This window comes from Rissa tridactyla, chromosome 16 (genome assembly GCF_028500815.1).
Source record: "Rissa tridactyla isolate bRisTri1 chromosome 16, bRisTri1.patW.cur.20221130, whole genome shotgun sequence".
NCBI classification, from domain to species: domain Eukaryota; kingdom Metazoa; phylum Chordata; class Aves; order Charadriiformes; family Laridae; genus Rissa; species Rissa tridactyla.
The window spans coordinates 6,499,848-6,526,825 of NC_071481.1; the positions used below are offsets into that span (position 1 = coordinate 6,499,848).

The 26,978-nt window shown below is 47.2% G+C and overlaps 2 protein-coding genes across 2 annotated transcripts in view; one reads left to right on the forward strand and one right to left on the reverse strand.

The window, feature by feature from the left end:
- Positions 1–2,447: 2,447 nt before the first annotated feature.
- Positions 2,448–14,345, forward strand: SCNN1D (sodium channel epithelial 1 subunit delta). Its single transcript, XM_054222478.1, has 13 exons — positions 2,448–2,459; positions 5,367–5,701; positions 6,551–6,803; positions 8,298–8,491; positions 8,897–9,000; positions 9,418–9,581; positions 10,158–10,256; positions 10,872–10,989; positions 11,506–11,584; positions 12,222–12,279; positions 13,059–13,114; positions 13,519–13,594; positions 13,868–14,345. The coding sequence occupies exons 2-13, from the start codon at positions 5,382–5,384 to the stop codon at positions 14,279–14,281; spliced, it is 1,935 nt and encodes a 644-aa protein (XP_054078453.1). The 5' UTR covers positions 2,448–2,459; positions 5,367–5,381; the 3' UTR covers positions 14,282–14,345.
- A 3,142-nt stretch (positions 14,346–17,487) lies between these two features.
- ACAP3 (ArfGAP with coiled-coil, ankyrin repeat and PH domains 3) overlaps positions 17,488–26,978 on the reverse strand; it is a 99,734-nt gene continuing 90,243 nt past the window's right edge. The window contains exon 25 of the mRNA XM_054222541.1: positions 17,488–18,752. Within this exon, the coding sequence (XP_054078516.1) occupies positions 18,646–18,752 (107 nt within the window). The 3' untranslated portion in view covers positions 17,488–18,645. The remainder of the gene's footprint in view (positions 18,753–26,978) is intronic.

A 26,978-nucleotide genomic window follows, 5' to 3' on the forward strand; every position in this document is an offset into this window, starting at 1 on the left:
CTTTCTGCCTGCAGGATACTCTTTGTACCTCTCTCTCTTCTGTTACTCTGAGCTGGTGCTGATACTAGACAGGCACGTCTTCAGAGACATGTTTGTACGGTCGTGATTGTAATTTCTGTTTCAGTAGTCTACGAAATGGGTGAGAATCGTATTATGGTCCGTGCTGAGCATGCCCAGTCATCAAGGCTCGTGTAGGGCCGAGAGTGGGGAGTCTGGACGGTTCCTTTAACACGTGACAGCAATGCAAAAGCTTAAAAGCAAAATGACGAGATCCCTTTATTTTGTTTACCTGTATGGTCTCGGTCAACTAAATGGGATGTGATTCCATTAAACCTAATTGGGGAACAAATTGCAATTTAGGGAAAGGGGTTTGAAAGGTTGTGGGAGGCATCCTTCTGTGTAAAGCATAACTTGGCCAGAGGGTGTATTCATCCGTTGATATTTGCTGCTGCTCTACAGGGCGTGCAGTATTCTTACTCCTTCCCCCCATTACGCTACTACGAGCACTAATAAACATGTTCTGCCCCACTGAAAATAATTATAGCATAGTCTTTTTGCAACCCTAAAGGACTTTCTCATGAATGTTATCTCTCCTTAATCTGTTTCTGTATTTTGAAAGAAACACCAACTTACTTTTTAACCAGAGAGAGAGTTCTCTTCCCCGCTCCTCCCAGTTCAGGATACAGGATAACGAATGAGCAAGTGCAAACAGAAATGGTATCTTGCTTGAGGGTCAGCGTTGTCTGTGTATCCAGTTCTTCTCCATTTCCTGCAGGAAAAATTCATGGCTGGCTCAGAAGGTATTGTTCTGATGTGTTGCCAGAGAATCTCTACACTGAGGCCTGCAGCCATAATGAAGCAACAGAATTTGTCTTGTGTATGTTCATTGTGCAATAATCTCATTGTCAAGGATTTATTGTTGCCATTTTCTATTGCACAACATAAAATGAAGCGAGAAAGAAGGGTGGGGGACAAATAAATGGACATGACAGAATTAGGTTTTCAGTTTTCTGAGGTTTTTTTTAATGATAGTTTAACTACTTACCTCTTCATCAATCAGTGCAAATGGCTCTGTGGTAGCTGCTCGATCAAGAGCCAATTGGATTTTTTTTTAATAAAAAGTTTAATTTTTACATCCCAAAATGCTGACTTTTTTAAAAATTTAAAACATTTTCCGAGTACTTTTCGTGACATTTCCCCTTAATACCAAAGACAAAGAGGATTAAAACACACTAATAGCAGCTGTTTAATAGGATTCTCATCTTTTAGAATAATCATGAACCTCCTACATGTTTTGGTTCTCTAAAACATAATCCAGCACAAAGCAATTGTTAAAAACGTAAGCAGGATTGAAATTGGTCAAAATCAGAAGAGTGTATTTTCCCTGATCTTTGCCCTTTCTCCCTTCTTTTTGAATTCAATTTCACAAGAAATTTCAGTTGTCTTTGCAAATGACAGTATTTCGCAAGTTCCAATGTAAAAGAAAATCCGGTTCCAGCCAATTTGAAAAGGCAGGCAGGAGCTCTGCTGGTCTGATATGGAGCTCTAAACAGTATCCATATCCGGAGTATTAACATTTTCATATAACAAGCTTCTTGCAAAACCATCGCAGAGCTGTTTTCCAACTGGGCAGCCGTCAGTACTAATTAAGCAACAATCCGAGGTGCTTGTGTTTTAGCAGTCCCAGAGTCCTGAATCTGCCTCTGTATTACTTATGCAAATCTTAACTAAGCAGTGTTACAAAACCAGGGTGTTCTGATTTTAACTGAGTATCGTGGTTGATTCAGTCTATTCAAGTCTTAACGTCTGAAGAGTCCTATTCTTTATGGGTATGGGATAGCCCACTGCAGGTGAGCAGGAGTCATGGAGAAGCAGGAAGAAATCCACTGCCACGTGTGCCTTAGACTGAGTAGCTGATCATTTCAGATTACACTGAGGTATGTAATTCCTCAAGCACACCTGTGGAAACCTTAATGGCTTCAATTACTAGTGATCATGCAAGCCTCCGGAAACCATGAAAAGAAGGCAGAATGCTAATTCCTCGATGGGAAAGTTCAGAGCGGGAAGAACCTTACAGGACCCATGGTTACTTCCCTAACTGTTTATAGAAATTGTGGATAAAAAGCTTTTCTAACCGTTAAAATAAAAAAGGAGAACACAGCACCACCACTCAAACCAACTTTAACTCAAGCGTAACCTTAATGTTAACTAGTTTGTCCAGTTCATTCACTTCCTATTATTCCCTGCATCATGCTTTGAATAATTTCCATGATCTGTTTCTCAAGTCCTGCCCCTTTTGATGTCATCGATTTGATCCATATAGGCCAGTCAGCTCCCAGGGTGTCTCCAGTTAGAAAAGGAGATCTGGAAGCTTTGGACCATCGTCTTCTGTTCAGGATAAAGCTGAAGGCTGAGCTTAGTGGCTTCTCTAAACACTCAAAGATAGAGTTCCTGCCAAGGTACAGTGGGGTGTTCTGCAATTTGGTCTTAGTTGTTTTGCTGTGTATTTCTGTATAGATGTGTGATGGATATGTAGATACGGATACCTATCCACATGGTGAAATATCTGTCTGCATGGCGTTCGTGTGTAAGTGTTTAGTATGCGTTGAGCGTTGAGTTGCTGTGATAAGACATGGGCATATGCTTGTTTGCCACCGCTGTATGACTTCCACTGACTTCCTTATAACCTGCAGCCTCTCTCCAGGCGCTTCCCATGGACAAGACAGGCAATTGCTCACTGTTGCTGTTAGATGTTTTGTTAAGTCCCTGACTGCAATTGCTACGTTAAATAAATTAGTGATAGGCTGATCTGGGAAACCAGTGGAGAGAGGCTCTTCTGTCGCCTGTACACATGTGTGTTTTGAAAGATTTCCCTCTGTTACTTTGCCTTATCATACGCTTTTTCATTCTAGTTATTTTAAGAACGCAGATTCAAATGGTAGGAACTAACTAGCCATAGCCTTAAAAGCAAGTCAGAATGTCTGGATTTGTCTCTAAAGACATGGTTTGAATGTTTACAGATGGTTTTTTAGATTCAAAATTATATGTAGAAAAAGTGTGTTTGGTAGTTTTGATTTAGCTTTCACTTTTGGCAACTATTGCCTTTTATACTACTTTTTCTCATTAGAGCAAGGCTGACTAGCGAGAGTAATACAACGCTAACAAAGTTTCCTGGTTTAGTCTCACACAATTTTCATTCCTGTCTTAAAATACTATAAATATTTAAAGACTCATTCAATATATTTCTTAACATACACTGCAAGCTTATTTTCAGTTATTCTCATCTAAATAAAATGAGAAAGAAAGGCTTGAATAAGAAAAAGGTAGAGCATAAAAGTTTAATCTGAAAAATGCGTAACAATAGAGGGTACCAAGACTACCATGGATTCATTTCTGGAGATTGCCACAGACAGTCGGTTTTGGCTGTAGAAGCATTCAGATGCAAGTCTTCAGCTGTAAGGGGGGCTGATAAGATTTGTGACCGGTGGTTCAGAGTATCGTGGCTCCATGTAGTCTGTGCGGGAGTAACGGTTTGACTGTATACGCCCAATGCAGAAAAACAGTATTTCCTTGTAGCAAAAGTGGAATTGTTCATTTCCCACTTCAATTCTTCATCACACATGTTTTCTTTTAATTGTTCGTGCCCTTTTTTAAATATTTCATTTTTCTTGGGCTTCCTGTACTTATTCAATGGCAAATACATCTAAGAAATTTGAAAAAATCATTTGTCGTGTTTAATCACGAAAGTATAAAGGGGATGCATATGCCTTTGAGTTAATTTCGTATTATTGTTAAACTATCTTAGAAAATACAAATGGGGTATGTGTTATGGCCTTTCAGGAAAATAACTTATGGGAAAATGGGTTTTCTTGTCTGGTAAAACACTTTTTTGGGCTATTTTAAAGGTAATCGGGCATAGAGCTTTTGGAGTGCTCTTCGCTGTTTAAAGATTATTCCTAATCTTTCTGACATGAGTAGGCACAGCTGAAGAGACTGTCTTAGCAGCTTGTGACTCTAAGATATCATTTCATATGAAGAGCCCTATTCCAAGGACCTTTGAAATAAAGCCGTGTTTAAAACGGGGGGGTCTAGGTGAGGATGAAGGCATCGCAGGTCAGGGCACTAGAGTCTATCAGCCGAGCTGTGCCAACCTCAGTGGCACCTGGGACCGAGCCACCACCAGACACTCCAAGGCCGATAACTCAGTAAAGGGCTTGAGCTTTCGTTTCCTTATCACATAGGCCACTTGCCACAATTCTTTAGTTTTTTGTGCACTCCTTGTCTTGTACCCAAACTCTGTTACTTACTGTATTCATAAGATTTTTTTATTTGGAGTTAAGGTTGGACTGAAGTGTTGTACTCAGTAAACTTCTCTTAATAGCATAATAGGTGGGGTGATTCACGGAGTGCTGTAATGTTGGAAACTCACATATTACAGGACTTGATGTCATGTTCAGTAAGTGGAAGTATGTCAACAATAGTCCCATGTCCCAAACTGGTACTAAAATCTAGGAAGATGTCCTGAGTCTGTGCTGCCTAAAATAAATAATGTTCACGCTTTCATCAGCCTCAAGTCTGAAATTATCTAGAGTAGCATAGTAGATGTTTTACTTACTGTGACAAAAGAGATATGGATTTTGATTTCCAGTTATGTGACTCTTCTTGGGTGATTTTCAGCTTCTGTGCTTTCTTTTCACTTCTGTAAAATAGAGAGAAGGAGAAGATTTTTAGATTCCTGGGGGAAACCATTTATGTAAGAGAGAGGTCTTACATATCCTATCTCCTAGGAGATAGGAGATATAAGAGATTAACATTTCTGTTAATAGCAGTAATTAATATTTCTAATTTGTCCCTTTCATTCCCTTGAAAGTTGGATTTATTCAGATTCCTTGACGTAAGCCATATTGCTAGTTCTGGCCCGTGGGCCAGCGTGTTTCTCTAGCAGTGTACTCATACGAATGAATTAGCTGCTGATCTGTATTAATGCACGGTGACATAATGTTTCAGAATCAAATGTTGGTCCCTGGTGTTCTTAGAAAGACGAAAACTACACACCCCTTTGGCTGCAGACTTCTCAGCAACTTGTGTATTAGTCACTAACTTTGCATATCCGTACTCACGGAGCAGTCATAGCGTAAGTGTGGTAGAATCCCTCAAGTTACTGAGGCATCAGCAGGAAGAACCTTTGATCTCTTTGCTACTTCATGGTGTCCAAACTCTGGAAAGACAGATGAGTGTCAGCTCACAGTTATTTTCAACTTTTGCTAATAACGAAGTCATTGCCGCCTTGTTTGAAAGCGTCCAGAGACTGGCCGTGGTTTTTCTAACAAGCTAATAAGATTTTTTTTTTTTTTTTCATTGAACAGAAAGAGACTTAGAGGATGGAGCAGGAAATGGCAAGAGAAGAAGAAGAAAAGAAAGAAGGCTTGATTGAGTTTTATGATTCCTTCAAGGATATGTTTGAGTTCTTCTGTAAGAACACAACAATCCACGGCACCATCCGCCTTGTATGTTCGGACAGCAATAGGATGAAAACAGCTTTTTGGACTCTGCTTTTACTTGCCAGCTTTGGCATGTTGTACTGGCAATTTGCGCTTATGTTCAGCCAGTACTGGGCCTACCCTGTTGTCCTGACCATGTCCATGCATTCAGAGCCCAAGATGTTTCCAGCAATCACCATCTGCAACCTGGACCCTTACAGGTAACCTGTGCTTTCCCCTTGCTGTAGTCATGTTTTTACACTCACAAGGGTTCTGGGAAGGTCAGCAACCGTAGGAGCGCAGCCTGGAGGAGGCTGAAGGTAGAGGGAGGTCTCCCTGCCCTCACGGAGGTAGAAAGGGACTATTGTTATTTCCAAACTGGTTTTAAGATAACATCTTGTTGGGAATTGTGCAACAGCATGTAGCAGTTTATTTCATGCACTGAGTCAGGATAGAGGGAACTCTGCCTTCTGACTCGGTTCAAGCTGCTAACTGATTTTGTGCTCTGATAAAAAGAGTCTTTCCCTGAAAAACGTGGCTACTCTGTGCATTCATTCTGAACTAAGCTAACCGTCTCTGGAATGGTCCATGTTAGAGATTATTCTGCTAGATTCTACATTCTGCTTGGTTTTTCAAGCCACAGAGTGGCCTTAAGGAAACAATATGAATTCTGTGGAAGACTGCATGGCTCTGCTTGTCAAGCAAGGCTCGCACAGTAGTGGCAAGTTATTGAGAAGTTTCAAATTACATCGTAAAATAATTATGTAATTTCCTCAGAATAATTACCTGGCTGACAGGAAGGCCAGTTTGTGCAGCTGATGCCGCACAGCTACAAGTTCTGAGGTTTTCAGTGGAGGATCCAGCAACTGGAAATGCAGCTACTGGAGCTTCTGATAAATTAACGTGTTGGAGTTAGGCATGCTAAGCATAGACAACATAATTGCTGACTTCTCTCACACGGTCTGCAGAGACCAGGAGTAGCTTTTCCATAGATACTGCGAGGGGACATAAGATAAAGTGCTTTTGTTTTGTGGATATTCACAAATAACTAATATTTCCGTTCCTTGCAGATTTGAACTGGTTAGCAAACATTTGGTTCAACTGGATCGCATGGCAGAGGAGTCAATCACTTTTTTGTATGGCGTCAACACATCAGCCAGCTTGTTCCACATGAATGAGAAAAACATCCGCATAAAGGACTTGTCTAGCGTTGGCAATCTCAGCACATCTAGCTTCAAGCTGAGCCAAAACTTCTCACTCTTGAGAATGTTTGGCCACAATAACAGGTCAGGGAGGAGGCATTCCAGCGTGGGCTTCAGGCTGGTAAGCGCGTGTCCCCTTTGAGATTTTAACCGGGCTACAGACAGGAGCAGCGAGAATCAGCTGCTCCTTGAGGGACAGGGGCAGAGGGGGACCCCGCTGGCAGGGCAGGATGGGTCCCCATCCCGCAGTACCTGAGCAAGCGAGCAGGGAAAGCCCGCAGATGGTGGCCGGGTCCAACCAGGAGTCCAGCTCATCAGGCAAGTTGGTGGCGATGAGGCAGGTTTAAGATGGGACCATGAAGTCAGCCCGCTGGATCGACAGGGTCCACGGCGAGGCAGGAGCACCACAGCAGCCAGGCTGGGAAGCAGCAGCACAGTCCAAAGAGGGGCTGAATGCTCCAGCTGAGCTTAAATGAGCCCCTGGGGCCACAGGTGGAGGGTGGGGGTGGATGTGCCAGGTGAGGCTGTTCAGGGACGCTAAGTCCTAATAGTGCACTGAGGGCCCTGGCAAAGATCTCACAAGGTACATGCAAAAAAATTAGTGAAAAAAAGGCTAGTTTCAGTGCTGTGTAATGATTTCTTGGAGGATGTTTCTGGAGAGTCCATCCCTGCCTCTAACAATTTATGCTGATTGCCAGGATTCATGTGAAGTGAAAGGACAGCAACATCAATGATCTTACGCAGCCCACCCACTTGTAAAGTCCTTCTGGCCGTGACAAATTTGGTAGATAATGATATTAGCAGGCTATGGGAATCATTGTAGCCCTTTCTAAAAGTATACAAAACATCTAGACTAAGCAGGTGAGCGTTGAAATAACAGAGAAACAACATGCGAGGATTCCCTCAGTGTCTAAATGCTGTGGTACTGGGGGCACTAGAAATGTTGCAGATAAAAGAAAAGATGGCAATAACAAATCAAGAGGACGAATGCAATAAATGTGTATCTGTGTCTGTGGAAAAGAATGCAAATGCTTCAGATTCTTCATATGAAAAACAGAGTTTACGTAGATCTAAGAGCAGGAGCTCAGAGGGAGGGATTAATGTGGCGCGAAAGGCCAGCAATTTTTGCCTGATTATTATCGTCCTGCCCCATCCTGCAGTCCTTCCCCAGGCACACTTTCACCAGAAGCTGTGGGTGTTCACCCAACGCCTGAGTAATAACACAGAAAGTGTCTCGGGACTTGGTCCATGATTCATGGGTTGTACAGAATTCCCACCAGGCCTGTCCCTCCTTCTCCCAGCGTACTTGAGTGTGCTTGCCTGCTCTCCTCTCCCGCCTCTCTTCCCCTGCGCTCGTTCCCCTGAGATGAGGCGGCACACCAAATTCAGCTTCAGGGAGAGAAGGTGCTTAGCACATAACAAGATGACCTCCAGACGTCCCTTCCAACCTCAGCCGTTCTGTGATAACTAAAATGATCAGAGACTCCACTTTCTGGAAAAATAAGGATTCCCCTTGTCCCTGTATCCAATATTGCCTTTACCCCCCGCTCCCTGTTACCCTTCGGCTGTCCTGTCCTGGCTGTGCTGAATGGTTCCCTCTCTTCTTTTCCCCCAGTGCAATGCCACAGGTGGGAATTGCTTCTACAAGACCTATTCATCCGGGATGGATGCAATTCTTGAATGGTACAGGTTTCACTACATGAATATCATGTCCCAGCTGCCGGTTATAATCAACATTTCTGATCATGAGGAGCAAATAGAAGATATGGTCTACTCCTGCCAGTACGATGGGGAGCCCTGCAGACCCAGGTACGTCAATTCTTGAGACGATAATTGTGATTTCAGCAGAATTCGAGGACTCGGGAGACTGCAAGTATTCTCCTATTGATTAGAGCATAGAAATTCAACCTGCCTGGTTGGAATAAGCAGGAAAAAGTTTAGTCTACTTGGAGGGAAAAGCAAGTCAGAACTTTGAATTTGACTCCTGTGTTTGCCGCTCTGGCTGTACCAGTGATCTGGTGATCTGTAATCTGGGGAGCAGTGAATCCCTGTGCACCGGATTTTTTTCCTCGTCTCCGGTGAGTTAACAACTGTCTCCCATGGTCACTGCTGTACATACACACACACATATATATACAAAAAAAGCTTCCTACGTAGAAGTAAAGGTATTGCTGCGCTTGTATTAAAACCCATCAAAATCTCTCTTGATTTCAGTGACTATGTTCACTTTCACCACCCCGTCTTTGGAAGCTGCTATACTTTTAACAGCAAGGGAACAGACTCTTTTTGGACAGCTACAAAACCTGGAATTCCTTACGGTATGTTATTTGGCAAAGGGTGGGAAGAAGAGCTGAAGTTAATATAATTTGACAATGGATTAAATATGTCTTCTATAGATGACTTACTGACATAGAGTCCTCTCTTCTGTCTGGTGGCACAAATTATACACTGTATTTGCTTGCTTCACGAGCCACATGTATACGATAGCCGTATCAACCCTATCTTACCTTATAGCAAGCAGAATATTATTTTAGTTTTCAAGCAGAATATTATTACGGTTTCAAAATAGGCTGGTGCAATCGCTACCTGACCACTCACCAGATCTCTGAGGAAAAAGAATGGCTCTTCTGTAAGCTAAGACAGCAATTTGATCAGTGCTGAGATGTCAAGACATAGTGGTGTTCCTTTTGGCCCAAAATAAGTTGTTATATGCTTCCCTTTTCTCTGGTTTACAGGACTTTCCCTTATCCTGAGAGCGGAGCAGAAGGATCACATCCCGCTCTTGTCTACAGTAGCAGGTGTGAAAGTGATGATACACAACCACAATCAGACGCCATTCCTCGAGCATGAAGGCTTTGACATCAGACCAGGCATTGCAACTACCATAGGCATTCAGCAGGTCAGCCACTTGAGCAAGAGCATCGGTTCTTTTCCCTCTGGTTGCAGAAAGTTGTGAGGAGCTGAACAGTGTGACTGACTCATACAACAGACTTGCGGGACTCTTCTGCTCCCCGCTGGACAGGGCATGTGTATCCATGGAAGCCTCTTCTCACTGTGCTCAGGTTCCCGTGGGCAAAACAAAATTGTTCCAAATGCGCAAGTGGCCTTTTAGTCCTCAGTACGCTGGGGCCTGATTTGTTTTACACTGGGGCTCTTGCACCTCTTAGGTCCTGTTCCAGCCCTGTACAGCGAACTGCGTGTGTGTCATAGCATGAGAACAAACATTCAGAAGTGATTTAGTTGTTTTGACGTGATGCGTTACTGCTTTGTCAGCTGCACCACAGGGACTGACCACCTGCACTCCCCTACCTTTTCCCTGCTCCTGTGTGTATTTTATTAGCAGGGTATAGCTTGGCCGCTCACATATATTACTACCTTTCCTGTCCTTTATATGATGCTCCAGTTAAGTTTAGGTGGTGACGGCTAGGTCCAATTACAGCTCCTGATCACTCAGGCCTCCTTTCTGTGTCCACAGGATGAGGTGAATCGCCTGGGCGGCAATTATGGGAAATGCACGACTAATGGCAATGATGTGAATGTCAAACTCCTGTACAACAACTCCTACACCCTGCAGGTATTGTCAGAGCGGCTGGCTGAGGACCCAGCTTATTCAGAGGCAATGAATAGCAAACGAGTCATGCCTTACTCTCCAGAGAGCTTTTACAAATCAGCAGGTTCATTGCTGGAGGTAACAGGGAGATTCACGCCCCTCTGCAAAGAAGCTGACAAACAGGGCGTTATCACTTGGAATGAGTTTCACTGAGTCGGGGATACTCAGTCCAAGACACTGGGGCTCTTCCCTCCTTGTACCACAAGAGGGATCAGACAGCGAGCCAGTCGTGGCAGCTGGAATGTTCTGGTGGGACATTCTTGGGCCATCAGGTCTTTATTTGTGTAAGTAGTTGCTTCTGGCTCTAGAAGTTCGGGCTGCTTAACTGAGATGTTTCTGGGCATAACGAAAAAGGCAGCTGGAGAAAATTCTGTCTCACTGAGTTCGGTACTGTTTTCAGAGGTAAAGATAAGGAATGAAAAGTGAAAACCTTTTGCATCATCGTGCTCTAGTAATGGCTGGTGTCTTTTTGCAGTACCAAAGTTGTTGTCTCCTAGCAGCTGCATGCTACAGACTGAAGATCTGGGCGCTTGAGAATTTCTGGCTTATCCAATCTTTTGTGTCTTCTTTATTTTCCAGGCTTGTTTGCATTCCTGCTTTCAGCACATAATGGTTCGAAAATGTGGCTGTGGCTATTACTACTACCCACTGCCTCCTGGCGCCGAGTACTGTGACTACAATAAGCAGCCTGCGTGGGGTGAGAGCAACAGACTGTTGTCTTGTCCTTGTCGGAAGGGGACACCTTCCCACAATAGTTACGTGACCCCTTCGGTTACTGCCCTTCTGCTTTGTGCCCGTCTCCTGCTTAGACTGTTCCCTCACATCACTAAATCCAGCCCGATGGCAGACCCCTCTCTGGGTGTTTGCGTGGATATCAAGTTAGAGCCTAAAAAACATCAAGCATCCCTCTATTAAAGACATTAATATAGGGTCAAGCTCTTTCATGTTACCGGTATTGGTGGCCGTGCTGGTGTAAGACAAAGCTTTGAATAACTTCTCTTGGTTTTCTGCTCGCCTGTCCTCGGCCGATCCTTACAGGGAAGGCACGTGCTTTGCACACAGGGGCCGTTCCAAAGTGAGAGTGAAGCAAAACCAAGTCTCTTTGGGAGACTCCTGTGTGCTTGGGAAGGGCAAGGGAGGCCGGAGGTTTCGGTAGCCTTCCATTCGGTAGCCTTCCGTTTCCTGAGTGCGTTCCTCTCATTTCTTTCACCAGGTCACTGCTTTTACCAGCTCTACAACAGGCTCAGAAATCATCACCTGAATTGTTTTGACCAGTGCCCCAAGCCTTGCCGGTACGTCGCTAAATTACAGCACAGTAAATGCCACCTTGCAGAGGAAAATTACACCAGTGGAAATATAGGCAATTTCATGGAAAATTTATGGATTTTGATGTTTTCTGAACAGGAGATGTCAGTTTGATGTTTCAACCCCAATGCTGAGAAAGGAAAAAGATAACAGCATTAGACAAATTAAATAAGAACTTTAATTTAAGTTAATTTTGACATGACAGCAGAGAGGGGAAATTATTTTATCCCACTGAAATGTTTTATTACGCCCAAACCAAATTGTTTGTGTCATTTTTCAATCTATACTACTTGTCTATGGATCACCTTTTTTATTGTAGGTCAATTTCAAAATGGAAAGACAGAATTTTAGAGCAAAATGTGAAATATTTTGACTTTAAATGCATCCAAGTAAAGTGGTCAGGCTTTTGAAACCATTCTAGTTTTCCTCCTGGCCCGAGCAGTTTTCAGGCAACCTCTGGTTTTATTTTCTAAGCTGACTCAATAAGCTTTTTCCAAGGGCCTCAAGAGCTGTCCCCGGAACTTATGCAGTGGGCAAGTAGTTAGCATCGTTAAACTCCTTCATGTATTCGCTTTTAAATGCCAAGAGTCGTAGCGATCATGATCTCCGTTTTTATCTGACCAGGGAATCGCTGTACAAGGTGTCTGCTGGAACTGCTAAGTGGCCGTCGACAAAGTCTCAGGTAGGCCATGCAGACAGCTGCTGTGTTCAGAGGGGATACCGCCTTTACTCTGGCTGTTGGAACATTAAAGTTAAGGGTGAAAACAACGACTCAGGCAGCAGCAACAGAAATGGCAAATAAAGCAAACTGGTCCAAAGCCTGGACCCAAGGGAATGGCCTTGTAGTTAAGAAGCCAGACTAAGGCGCTGGAGCCGTACATTCAATTCCAGTCCTAATCCAAGCTTCCTTGCGACCTTAAGCAATTCACCTCACTGCCTCGCTTCCCACCTACAAAATGGTGCAGATGACCTTCTGCTTCCAGTGGGTGTTGTGGTGCGACCGCTCGCTCACTCCTGTTCGTGAGGTGCTGTGGGGCTGCAGTGGAAGTTCTGTGAGTCAGTAGGTGACCTCTTGCCGTTTCTCATGTTCAGATGTTAAAAGGGCATTCCGGCAGCATGACCAGGCAATTAATTCATGTGATGTAGATGATAATGTGGAGGTAAATACAACCAATACATTTTAAAAGAGGAAGTTATTTGGCGGGGTTGCCATTAAAGGCAGAATTTAAGAACCAGAATACTGTACACACCTAAAATATCAGCGTGTATTTCCTTGCTATTCTGGCAAATATGGCTGCTACTTGATAGCTATCACTATATGTTGTAAATCAGTCTATTACATCTTTTTAAATTATTTGCAATAGCCTTTTTATTGCTTATGAAATCTATGTTTACAAAATATTAAGCATACAAAAACTCAGAACACAGGATCGCCAATGATATACATGTGCTCTGCTGCAGGACTGGGTCCGCCAAGCTCTAAGGCATCAGAACGGATATAACTCCACCAGCAACAGGTCAGTCACTGCGAGAAGGTGCTTCTGTTAAAACTATGGATCAGCTCTTCATCCCTGCAGAATTTGTAGATGTTAGACTGGAAAGGGAGGACAAGAGAAAAATCATAGAATCGTTCAGGTTGGAAAAGACCTTTAAGATCATCAAGTCCAACTATGAAATGCACAGGGTCAGCCGATCAACTTCCCATCTTTCCTTACAACACTGTGAAACGGTCACTTCTGTAACCTTTTTCCAAGCTCGTGTTAAACACCCTCAGGAAGAAAGCTTGAGTGAGTGGCGAAACCTATTGCCTAGCAATCAGCATGTAAATTGCATGTAAATCAGAATGCCGGCAGGGCCTTCCACCAGGTGAATGACGTGTGGCCATCCCACCGTTGCTAACTGCTGCCTTTCTCCAATACAGGAAGGATATTGCCAAGGTGACCATCTTCTACAAGCAACTGAACTACCAGTCCGTCAACGAGTCTCCTTTACTCTCAGTAGGTTGCACTACATCAGCTCAAAACATCGTTACCTGTCATTAGTTACGGTGTGCTGCGTGTGGTTGGAGGGAGGATTGTTTACAGCCCCCAGGATGGGATGGGATTTTGCTTCTTAGGGAAGAGACTTGAACATTTCACATTGTACGTAGTCACGCAAAATTACTCCCCAGCTGGCAAGCAGCTAACTGACCTGCGGGCGGTACGCAATAATTTCATGTTCCCGGAGCTCTGCTGTGTTTGATAAACACAACCCTTTGATTCTTTCCACAGGAGAATCTGCTTCTGTCCAGCATGGGAAGCCAGTGGAGTCTCTGGTTTGGATCCTCAGTGTTGTCTGTAGTTGAAATGTTTGAGCTGCTCATAGATACGCTGGTCTTGTCTCTCCTCTTCTGCTACCAACGGTTCAGGTCAAAGAAGACGTTGAAAGTAGCTCACACTCCTACCGTCCCCAGCGTGAGCTTGACCCTAGAAAACTACCGAGTTGTGCAAGAAGAAGCTGGAAAAGGTGATGATTCTGCTCATACTCACCCTTCTGGAGTGACTATTGCCATGGACAACAACAGCGACCCGCATTTTCACCCACTCTGCAGCAAGGTGGGAATGCCAGAGCCTTGCCCAAATGTGGTGCTTAATGGATTTAGATACACGAAGGACACCTCGTCGGACGGGGAGCTGAACCGCTAAGAAGGTGCTTGTGTGCGCAGAGAAGCGGGAGGCTGGAAACTCCCCTAGTGCTCAGGTGCTGTCAGAGAGGTCGCACACAGAAACGTGCTGGATCCACAATCCGTGAGCACCTAAAGCCCACACTGCTCAGCCTGGCAATCCTCCTCCAGCTGTTACAAGTTCATTATTAAACCGGCCGTGTGTCCTGGATTCAGGCATCATGCAATGTTCTTTTGTTCCTAATGAGTATCTGGGGAGGGGAGAACTGAGCTTCGACTCTCTGGGACAGTCGTCGCGTCCTCGTAAAAGCCTATTCATAGCTTTTAACTTTTAAATCCTTCTGAGGAAATCAGCCTGTGGCTTCAGACAGGCCCATCTACATTTCACAAATGTGCTCAAGAGAAAAAAATCAGCCTGGCCGTTCATGGAAAGATTCCCGGTGGAGGCTCAGGAGCGCGCGCTCCTGTCAGGCAGCGCTGTCTTGAGGATGACAGAGCGTGTCAAAGCAGGAGGTGGCTCTGATGGCAGCCGTGCTTCCGAGACACCTCTCGGTCCTTAACCTACCGCTGTTTTGTTTTGAGGACAACGCGCAGGATGCTGCTGCTGAGATGCTTAACCCCCGTTAGTGCAAATGAGACCCACCATCTTAGAGGAAAGAGAGGAAATGGGGTCGATAATGGTTTTTTCATGTCACAGATGAAGCATCTGATTTATTTAGAAGGTTAAAACAAAGCTGCGTTTTTGTTGCAGTCCATTTATAAAAAGAGATGTTTTAATGTTAATATTTGACAGTAACTTATGTGTACATAGAATAACACATTTATTTTTGATGATGATGTTTGCACAGGAGCATTTTACTCTCTTGTAATCTTGTTTATGACTCTCTGTAGAAAACAAAGAGTTAACAAGAAAACAATGAGCTTTGTTTTGTAACTTTTTTAAATAATAAAATGCTCTGAATACAGACGGTGACTGGGCGTTTAGTTTGGCTTTGTTTTGCCTACAGCTGATATGTGGGTTTGTTACTGCCTAGTTGTTAATTCTAAGTGTTGGCTCTGGAAAAGTCTCTTTCGACACGTCCAGACCTTACTTGCAGAAGCCTAAATGCATGGGAGGAATCATGAAAAGAGTTTTGGTTCCAGACAGTTTGCTGCTGACACCATTGGAAGCCAAGCACCAAGATGCTTTTGAAAGTCTCCCTTTTTTGTTTGATTTGCTTGATTTATTATTTTTTTTTCATTCAGAAGGAGAATCTCCAGAGTTGTAGACCAAACCCAAAGGAATTGCAGTGTAATACACCAACCCAGTCCAGGATCTCATAGATTCTCAGAGCTCATAGACTCATAGACTGGTTTGGGTTGGAAGGGACCTTAAAGATCATCTCATTCCAACCCCCCTGCCCTGGGCAGGGACACCTCCCACCAGCCCAGGCTGCTCCAAGCCCCGTCCAACCTGGCCTTGAGCCCCTCCAGGGATGGGGCAGCCACAGCTTCTCTGGGCAACCTGGGCCAGGGGCTCACCACCCTCACAGCAAAGAATTTCTTCCTCAGATCTCATCTAAATCTCCCCTCTTCCAGTTTAAAACCATTCCTCCTCATCCTGTGGCTCCCCTCCCTGATCCAGAGTCCCTCCCCAGCTTTCCTGGAGCCCCTTTAGGGACTGGAAGGGGCTCTGAGGTCTCCCCGGAGCCTTCTCTTCTCCAGGCTGAACCCCCCGAGCTCTCTCAGCCTGTCCCCACAGCAGAGGGGCTCCAGCCCTCGGGTCATCTTCGTGGAGGCTTTTCTCTGGGTCTTCTGCACTGGGAAATGCAGCTGCTTCGCGGACTGGCAGGAGTGATTTGATGCGATACTGCAGCCCGAGTCACCCTGCTGGGAAAGGATGCCGTGGAGGAAGAAAGCACTATGGACAAGAAAGAGAGAAAAGGAGTGAGACTTCTAACGCAGAACATCTGGGCATGCCCTGGGAATGCAAACCTCGAGCGGGTGCCGGGCAGTCATTACTGAAAGATTGCGGTGCCTCAGGTACGCTCAGGTCTGTGTGTGTGCACCAAAGAAAGGCCCTCTCAGAACTCCCAGACTTGTTACCACTGGGAATAGATGGGAATGCTAAAGGTTGGCTAAAAGGAGATTGAGGAAACAACCTTTATACTGGTCCCAAAGCACAGGAAAAAAAAAAAAAATTACTGCTGAATTCTGCATCGTGTAATATAATTTCCAGGAGGAGCCAGTCTGGGGACGGAGGAGGCAGGGCCAAGGACGGAGCGGCAGCGTCTTGTCCCGTGGTCAGATTTGGAACAAGAGGGATGTGGCAATACGGGACAGGGATCTGTCAGCGGAGGCGTGTGCTTCGGGTTGTCCATGTGCAGACCCAGAAGAGCAAGGGGTGTTGCAAGGCAGGAGGGAGATGCCCCGGCAGCCTGGTATGCGAGTGGGCAGGGAGCGTCTGTCGGTGGCACGGAGACACAGGACTGGAAAAGCAAAAGAGTGTGGGGTTCACCGTGGGAGGGGGGCACAGGGAAAATTTGCTTCGCACCCGCTTCTGCCACCTTTAGTGGAATAAAATGATGGTTTCTAAGGTAGTGGAAGCATAAGCCATGGGGATCCAGTTTGAAGGTAGCGTCGAGCAACCTTCTCCGAGGGTGTGGACTACTTTTCAGCTTGGTAGCTGCCTCTTGATTACCGAACATTCCTGTAGCCTGTTGGAGTTGGGAAATCAGCCGTACAAATTCTTCATTGGGGTCATACCTTAGTGTTGGGGATGTCATCACCGAAATATCTGTCCTATTTGGAGCTCCCCGTATCTGAGCTGCATTTTTCCAGCGGGCAGCAGAAATTGAGGCCTGAGCGGGAGCCGCGGCGACGCTGAGGATCCCACAGCAACGGCAGGGAGAGGAGCCAACCCCGAGCCCCCGCTCCCTGCCCCGGCTGCCAGGAGGCCTGAGATGTCTATTTAAGCTGCCGCACTGCGAGTGTGCTTCGTTAATAGCATTAATGAAATTAGAGCGTCTCTTAATCAGATAAAACAGAAGGGCTGCCAAGAGAGTTAGAATCCCGGGTTTCTTTGGCGAAAAGGTCATTTACCTTCCTCTTTTCAAGCCATAAACCTGTGCCAGATAAACTTCGTATTTTAACCCTTCTCAGGCCAAAGCGCTTCGCTGGCTTGTAAAGGTCTAGAATCAGAAAGAATGAAGAAACGTGTGTGGGTTTATAAAAAAAAAAAAATTCCCGTCTTTATTCTCAGTTCATAGATACTGTTTGCGTGTGAGATTTTTTTTTTCACTCCCACCTTTTCAAAAAAAATACATTTCTTCTGCCGTAAGATATATTACATTTCAGCCTGTTATAGCTTATATATCTCATTCTGACAATACACTTTATTATGTCATGGTGCCTATACCTGTATAGTCCACACACAACCTTTTATTATTTCCGCTAACTATGACATACAATAGTCAAAATGACCAAAAAAAAAAATAATACTGAAAGCCGTGCCTTGCGGAAGAGTGCGACTCTCCTCACGAAGAGCTGGGTCCTGCTTCCAGGGTTGTTCGTACAGTCTCCGTGGAATCGGCGTTGTGTTTCCTGCTCCACGTCAAACCAAAGCCCTCAGCGGTGGAGGCATCGGAAGAGGTGAGTTCGACAACAAAACGCTTTGCCGGAGGTTTTGCAGTGCAGTGGTTTGGGACTGGGACCTCTACGGCTGGGTGGTTTCCCAGTGTCGTGTCCTGGGGGGGCCTTTCTCCTGCGAGCGCTGTGCCCGGAGGGTCTCGTGCCACTGGGAATTGTGTCCCGTCACGGCGGCAGGACGCTGGTCGGACCCCAGGGCACGGCAGGCGGCCGGCGCTGCGCGTTGGTGAGCTGCGCGTTGGTGAGCTGCGCGTTGGTGAGCTGCGCTGGCTGCAGGGACACGGCCACGACGCGGCATCACTAAAAGTCTGTGACATTCACTTTTCCTCAGTTTTTGGAGCGCTTCAGGCTTGGTCTCCTCCTGGAATGCTCGATGGTCACGGCCGCTTCCCTGTACTTCATTTTAGGGGCGGGCACTGCCGCAGGGTGAGAAGTGTTTGCATACAGCCAGAAAGGGGGGATTTTTCCCAGAAACGGCAGTGTAGAAAGGGCACCGGGAGCTAAAGATCAGCTTAACTCATTTTAAACTGCATCCAGGTCCTGCAAGGCACGGCACCTAATGCAGCCTGAATGCGTTCCTGCTCTGGAACGGCCCCTGGGAGGTCTGTCACCTTCCCGGCCAGGGCGCAAAAGCCAGGGAACACACGGGTTTGGAGCAGAAGAACGTCTGAGCAGAGAACATCCCTCTCGGGCAGCGGAGCTCCCGCGCAGACGCCTCTGCCGCGGCGGGCAGCCCGGATGGACGGGGGGCAGAGGGGGTTATCTGCAGGAGTGGCTGAAGTGCAGGCTCCTCCGCTTCAGTTTCTCGGGGTCGTTGGACGCCATGTGCGAGAACTCCCGGAAGATGTCCAGGTAGGTGGCATCTCCTGCAAAAATACACAGGAAGAGGCGTTAGTCCCAATATTTTTGCTTTGCTTTGCAACTTCCCACCCACGGAGGTCCTGGGGCATCAGGCCGTTTTCTCTGAGAGCTCGTGACTCTCACCTGGGTGTAAGAGACAGCTCTACGTGCGGCAGAGACGGAGCCCAGCTCTTGAGCCTTGCCCTGCCTCAGAGGGTCCTGTTTTGCCTTTCCATTCTGTGTTTAATAAGAACAGGAGTATTCATGAGCTTTGCGCACGTCAACATGCTCTCAGGACTCTTCCTTCACAATCAGATTTGGGATAATTCCTCCCTTTTGGGATAATTCCTCCCTTTCAATATTATTGGCACTTTTTTCCCAAAGCCCAAGAGACAGCAGAGGAGACTGTTAAGACTCGAAGGCGAGAGCTATTCTGGCAGCCGAGTGCTCTGAAACGCGAAGGTCCTTCCTCGGTGCCGCTTGGGCACCAGCAGAGCTTCGGGCGGCCGGGAACACGGGGCTCGAGAGCGGTTTGCTGGAGACATTGTTCAGCCGGGAACAGGGAGAAGGGTCATTCATTGACCGCTTTTCCGGCTTCTCTTCTGGCAGCCAGACTTTTCAGAGCGTGTCGTGGCAGGTACAACATCATCGCGCCTGCGCTGGAACGAAACAACCGCCTGCCGAAGGGCACCCCCCGGGAACGGCGATTCTCCGTGACAAGGCCCCGCTCAAACCACGGGGCAAGGCAACGGGTTCGGGTGTCCCAGCAGCCGTCCCATGATAGAATCTCCCTTCACGCAGGAGTGGTTTCAGATTTATGCTGCAATTCTAGAGATAATTAGGCACCCGCATCCCATTAATGATATCTCTGCTTGTATTGTTTGCTACTTGATGTTCTAGGGCAATTTTTTGCCACGGATTGGGCATTTTTACCTGGTGATGAACTCGTGTAGCCACAGGGGAAAAGATAAGTGAAAGATCCCAGGTATTTACCTACAGAGGTGCAGCTACCTTCAGTCTTTCATCCAGAGCTCCTCTGCCCTTCGTTTGACAGCAGACATGTCCTGGAGAGACACTGAGAGGGAAGACCCACAGCTACGAGCTGAGTGGCTCCAAGGCACGTCGTCTGTCAATGTTGGTGCGGTGCAGAGGGAAAAGCTAATACAAAACCTTGGCTCCATACAGCCCATTCCATAGCAGGACCCCGTCTAACTTCGTATTTCCTCACAAACTTGGCTGGAGAGAGTGCTCTGAGCGCGTGTCCGGCTGGCTGAGCGTGGGCAGAGGCGGCCTGGGGTGTCCCCTCGCTCGCCCGGCATCTTCCCGGCCCCAGAGACGTCCTCGGAGGAGCCTTTCTCCAGCTGCTGGCGGGACAGGTCCCTCTGTGCTGTCCCCTCCCACCCCAGCTCATGGGCGAGCACACCGGGATGTGACAATTGTCCCTCGCCCGTATACGAAGGGTGTCCGGCCCCAAAAGTCTCGAGAATAATAGTCTTAATTCAGCATCATCCACATGCAGGCGGCAAAGGCTGATAACGCGAGCCTTATCGCCAGGGCAGGTTTTGACCGGGATCTGTTGATTTTCAGGCACAGCCACGCTCAGGAAACGTTCGGTTTTGTGCCTGCCGCAAAACCAGCTTGACCTACCTGTTGGCCTCTGCTCACGCTCGCTGGGGCCCCTCCTGAACTGGTGGGACTCGGCCCGTTCCCAGTCCCCCCCAGTGCTGTCCTGTGCACACACACATATCCCGATGCTACAGGGACTTCTGCCGTTAGACACCGTCCCCCAACACCGGCGACAGCCCCCCCGGGACCCACAGTGCCGCTCATTCGCTGTGCATCACCCCGGCATCGCCGCTGCTCCCCCGCCACCTATTCCTCCCCAGCTGCCCTGAATAAAACGTACTCCCTTTCTGGGAGGAGAAAAAACCCCAAGCCCACCCTTATACACTGCAAAGAAACCAGGTAGATTTTCCACGAGGACCATAAAGACTCCTCTCTCCGGGGTTTATTCAGTCGAACTGTGAAGCGAGCCTGGCAGCAGCAGGGAAGCGCCGAACTGGCCGAGTTCTGGTGCAGAGACCAGGGAGCAGCCGCGACTTCTCCGCTTTGATCCTTAGTTTTGACGGCAGTGGGATGGTGACAAAGTGGCACTCGAGTAATGGGCCAGAGAATTGCGATTACCTCCTGCCAGGAGCCTGACCGTGTTGGTAAAATCGTTAATATACCCTCGTTCAGTGAGACCAGTGATCCTCCTGCACACCGGTGAAACATTTGTTCTGGGAACACAGATACAACTCCAGTTACGAGAATCCTCCTGTTGTAGTAAAGCATCAGTCCCAGATTTTGGAAGATAGTTGAGCGTTTAATCCTCATTGCCTAAAGAAAGAAAGAGACTGGCTTTTGGAGATCTGGTTTCTGTAACCGCATTTTAGTCTTCAGTGTGTTCATCCTTGTGAGGCCGGGTGAGACCAGAGTCTCCATTTTAGACAGAAAGGGAAAGGCAGGAAAATAAAGGGGGGGGCAGTGGGAGTCAGTAAGAGGGTGGGGGGAAGCCACGTGTCTCCCGAGCTCTGTGCTTATAAATCTACTGTAAGACCACCCATCTCTCCTTCCATGAATGCCTCAAAAGACTGTGATGCTCCTGATTTCAAAGTACCCTTCCAATTCAACTCCTTCACTGCGTCCAGGAGCCTGCCCGGATTCATTAACTGGGGTCTGTTTGTCCCTCCAGGGGAAAACAGAGGTTATCCCACAATTTTGTTTTTCTGCATTTATTTTCCGTGCTGAGCATGGTAGAAATCATGAGGCCAGGCCAGGCTTTCTTTTCTTCTTCTTCTTTTATTTTTCTGCCACAGACACGCAGTACGGGAGAAGGCCGGGGGCCAGGGGGGGAGCAGGGGGAAGGATTGTGCTGTGGTACGTGGGAAAGGGTGGTCCATGTGCAGGAGGATTGATATTTTCATCTAGTGCAAGGTCTCCTTTTAGAGGACAGCCATCGGCACAGCTCATAACATATCAAGCATTAACGGATTCGGGTACTCCAAAGAAACACGAACGGGGAGGCTGGGGGGGTGATTTGAGCCCATCGCCTTCACCCCGGCCTTCTGCCTGAGCCCCCTGAAATCGCAGTATCACAAGACAGCGTCACAGAATCCCAAACAAAAATGCAGAGTATTTACGTGGCAATTCCAGTGCATTCACTGCCATACAAGTCAAGCTGTGGGCTGCAGAGAAGGAAAACAGGTTAAAAGGGGATGGTTTTCTAGAGCCAGTTAATACAGGCAACAAGGCAAGAAACCCGACATAAATAAATCAAGCCAAAGGAGGAGGAGGGAAGGAGTTTATCTAGATTTTTATTAAGAGTGTTTCAAGAGACAATAGAAGAGAAGGAAAAAAAGGCAGACACCACAGCAACAGTTTTAAAATTGTACAAAGATAATAACATACAGAATATCTGGTTCCATAGTTACAGTCAGTACAGGCCGTGTAGGGAAAGGGGGAATTAAAAAACGTGTTACAAAGTTGTAGGGAAAGCAGGCAAGTGAAGGAGGTTAATAGGTTATAGCGTATTTACAGCAAGTGTCAGCCCCTGGTCCAGCAGCCCAGCCATCCCGCGGGTCACGGAGCCCTGCTCGTCAACCACGCTCTGCAGCGCTGACCTGGCTCAAGGACTCCTTTCTCTCCGTGCTGTTTCGATAGGAAGGTGGGGGGGCCCTTCCTCCCCGCTCCAGGCTCTCACTGCAGCCTGCGGAACCCTGCAGCCAGAGAGCCTTACTCCGTTTCTGGGATCCAGCAGCCACAGGGCTCCCAGGGCGGGCCATCCACACGGACGTCCGTGTGCTGTTGGGAGGGACGCGATGGATGGAAGTCAACTGAGAGAGGGCCACAGAGCCACTGACAACCCGAAGGCAAGCGCCTGGCCGCTCCCCGTGTCACCTCTTGCAGCACGAGGACGTTACACGTGCTCCTTCGTGGCCCTCGCTGGGAGGAAGGTGCTGAGATGTGTTTGCGGAGCAAATGCTCCTACTTCAGCTGACCTCTCTCGCCACCCCAACTGCTGCGCTGGAAACACACACGGGCCTCCTCCTGCCTTGGAAACCGTCTTGGCTACTCCCCCACCTCCATCCCTCGTCCCCTCCCCACAGCCGCTGAGCCGCCCTATCCTCGCCCTAACACAGCACTGGGAATACAGCTCAGAAGGGACGTACCCCGGCCCCAATTCCCTCCGAGGCTGAGGAACCAGCAGGCAGACTGATATGAATCACATTCCTATGGAAACAGCACTCTATATTTCAGAACCTAAAAAAAAAAATAATAAAAAATATCTTGTTCCTTCAGAACTCCCACTCTCCCTTCTCCAGCTCAGTCCCTTCCCCAGATAACAGCACCACACGCACACGCACTCACACAGACGTCTGTCGTCAGCTAACCGATGGTTTAATATCGCATTTAATCCGTTCATCCTGTTTTGTCTTTGGTTGAAAGCAATGATGCTCGGGCAGCGAGGAGGGAAGCGGGCTCAGGGACAGTGGAGCAGCACAGAACAACCCGGCAGCTCAGCAGGAGACACGAGCTGCGTTGTGGCCACCGGACAGTAGGTTAATCAGTGCATTGCTTTAGGAGGTCCTGTTTTTCTCTTGCATAAATAACGGTCATTTTTGCTGGTCTGAGATGTTACTGATCCGTTTTAGGCAGTCCCAGCTTGCCAAATCTTTTTCTTTAGAGACATAAATTCTTCCAATTCCATGTTTTTCCTCTGGACTGCTCAAAGAAATGTCACATTGCAGAGACCATCTCAGAGACAATATTGAAATAACCTGAGGCTTCCCTGGCTGCCGCGTGGGGAGGGAACACAGAGGGTACCATTCCGACTTGCCAGCAACCAGAACTCATCCCGTGGGGAATCAGAGACACGTGGCAGACCCCAAAGGTTCAAACCTAGACTATCTGACCAGGCACTTGGTTACAGGGGTTGGGTCGAGTCAAACAAAAGCTAGGGGAGGGGATGTAAATATTCACCCAGATCTCCAAAAACTCAAAGGATGACAGAACCTGCACGGCTGAGGCAACGCTTTGGGTCTGTTTGCGTTTTGACGACGCCTGGCACGTTGCTTTCTAGACAAAGGCAAATCTCCTCCTGCTAACTGTGGCTGCAACCAAGTGACTGTCCTACAGACAACGCCCGCGCTCTTTGAAAAGAAAGGGAGAATGAAAAGAGAGTAGTTTTGGCATTAGGTATTTCAAAACCAAGATCGTACGACACAAATACAGCTGTATTTGAAGGAGGAAAAAAAGAAAGCGTTCAATGTCTAGTCTTCCCGGGAGCCTGGCTGGCCATTTCACTTTGCTGAAAACAAGTTTTCTGTACAACTTCCCCACTCTCCCCTTCGAGCTACAAGCACGCGCACGCACACACACACCCCCCCCTCAGTTAAAAAAAAAAAAAGAATAAATCAAATAAACACAGAAAACATCGAGAAGTGCCTCCTTAGCATTTTTTTTCCTGGAGAGCCTTTTTGTTTTAGAAACTGCAGGATGTACTGAAGCGTTTGATTATATTTCAAACTAGAGGCATTTAATGCCTTCCTGATCTGTGTAATGAAAATAGAAGAGAAAAGGGGGGAGGGGGAAGAAAGGAAAATCGTGGGGTGAAAAAAAGGCAGGTTTTGAAAAATATTCCCTAACAATGCTACAAAAAAAAAAAAAAAAAATCCTGACATTAAATACAGACAAACGGTATTGAATAAAAATTGCACTAGTCCTCTGGGCACATCAATAATAAATTAAATACTTAACAATTTCACCGATTAAAAAAAGACAGCACAAAATCCATAACAAAAGAACATAACACCCCCCACCCCCCCCCCCCAAATACTGTATGTAGGAAAAGTGCACAAAGTTGCTTTATACATTGAATCTAAATAAAGTACCAATACATGTTAAATAGATAAATTGTCTTGCAAGACGCTGCTTTTTGCATCAGTATTTACATAGGCTTTAACTTCACGTACTTCAGCAGCGAGGCTGAGCTTCGGCGGACCCAACTGTCCATGGGTTTCATATTGTTCTCATGAGCCGCTAACGCTGACTGTGAAATAAAATGACCCGCAGTGGAAGCCATGTCTCCGGTTCTCACTGGCTTACGGAAAGGATCCGTCGTATTTCTAACTTCTTACGAAAAGCTGGAAAACCACCTGGGGTGTTTTAAGTTGCTGTACATGTAAAAAACATGGCTAGACGGTGATCATGCTGAAATTCATTAACAGAGTAGGACCATGGGAGTGGCGAAACATCGATTTCATTTTCAAGATGGTTGAAGTACCCTGAAAGACACCAGCTTTGATGCAGTGCGGCCTTTTTCTAGCAAAGGGCACAACTTGAGGGGACATCAGCACTGACAGATGTCTTGATGCAGATCAGTATAAAATGGGACAGGATTATCAAAGAGAATTCATTATGGAGCATCTCCCAGTTCCTAACCCAGGAAGCAGAGCGAGTTCTTGGCCGGATATCGGTTTCTGGGCTGATCTGGATCTGTATTTATCAACACTTATAAATACTTCAAGGGTGGGTGTCAGGAGGATGGGGCCAGGCTCTTGTCAGTGGTGCCCAGCGACAGGACAAGGGGCAACGGGCACAAACTTTACCATGGGAAGTTCCATCTCAACACGAGGAGGAACTTCTTTGCTGTGAGGGTGGCAGAGCCCTGGCACAGGCTGCCCAGAGAGGTGGGGGAGTCTCCGTCTCTGGAGACATTCCAAACCCGCCTGGACGCGTTCCTGTGCCACCTGCTGTGGGTGACCCTGCTGTGGCAGGGGGTGGGACGGGGTGATCCCCAGAGGTGCCTTCCAACCCCCACCGTTCCGTGATTCTGTGGATGCGGCGGGGTGAGCTGTAGGATCCAACCACGAGCACGGCACCGTCCTGCTGACGGCGGAAGCGTGCTTAAGGGCTTTGCTGGATCGCCAGCAGGCTCAGCACCACAGCCCATATCCCCAGACAACAGCATCTGACACCATCTCAGCATGGCGAGGGCTGCAGGGCGTTTCGCACAGATGATTTGTAAGACTTCAGACTTGCTCCTGTCCCCACTCAGGCTGCAGTGGGCTCAACTGACAAGGAAGGGGGGGTCAAATGGGGCAGTGACACACAAGCAAAGGCAACACCCTGCTCGGTGGGGAAATTAGGTAAATTTAGGGTGAATTGGATGAGAAAGAAGACAAAGTCCAATGCAAAGGAGAGAAAGATGAAGCTCCATGAGAATGTAAAGTGGTCACCTTCTGTAATCCTGTGCAAGAAACGCCGAGCGGGCAGTGATGCCGGCTATACCTTCACACAGCTATCAGGAAGAAAGATAATTAACCCAGGGCATGATGAAGGCAAACTGAAGCATACTGCGTAGCAGCACAGCAGCAACAGCTATGTGCGGTGCACACCTGCCTACACTTGGTGTCACTTAGAGGGGTGTACGCCTGGAGTCAGCCCTCTCCCTTCAGTGATAGGAGCCCAGAGTCACTCCCAGGAACTACCAGCAGAACACGGTCCCTCCTCACAAAGAAATCATCCTCTGAACGCAGAATTTGTACACGCTAGCGTTCCTCTGAAATGCAATTGCAGCAAGGATGGCATTTTATGCCACACTGCTTCCATCCACATGCAGTCCTGAATCACTCCGGAGGGTGCCGCAGATGAAGGGAATACAAATACAGACCAAGCGACCATTAATTTTTGCCTTCCAAGATTGGTGGAAGGAGACTGTTCGTTATCTAGGGAAGCAGGAAAAGCCCTGGGGACAGGTTTTGCACTGCCACTGATCTGCAGCAGCTTCAGTACAGTCACTAGGACCATTTCAGATTCCCAACAGACAGCTGGGACTGAGATCAGAACTCAGCACTTGGCACTGTGCGTCCCGAAGCTCCAAAAGGAACAAGAACGAGAAAGCGACAAGACAAAGATGGACTTCAAGCCCCAGACTGCGCAGACAGAAAACTTGCACAGCGCTTTCATAAGGATGCGGGGACTCTCCCTTGAACCGAGGGGACACCCTCCTGGAGACCACGCGGAGTTTCTTTACTGTTCCACTTTTAGATGTGTGGGTGGAGAGTGAATGGTGTTGGTTCAGTCTCTGAGGGCAGTATCTTGAGTGAAGAGCTGGGTCACTGTTGCTTTAGTATCTGAGGACTCAATTACATCAGTAGAAACAAACCCACAAAGGTTTAATCCACTAAGGGCTGCAGCGCCACAGCAGC

Bases quoted from the DNA above. Each gene is read 5' to 3' on its own strand.
- SCNN1D (XM_054222478.1), top strand. From the start codon at position 5,382: ATGGAGCAGGAAATGGCAAGAGAAGAAGAAGAAAAGAAAGAAGGCTTG. The intron at 5,702-6,550 runs GTAACCTGTGCT...CGTTCCTTGCAG, and splicing joins TGCAACCTGGACCCTTACAG to ATTTGAACTGGTTAGCAAAC. The intron at 13,595-13,867 runs GTAGGTTGCACT...TTCTTTCCACAG, and splicing joins ACGAGTCTCCTTTACTCTCA to GAGAATCTGCTTCTGTCCAG.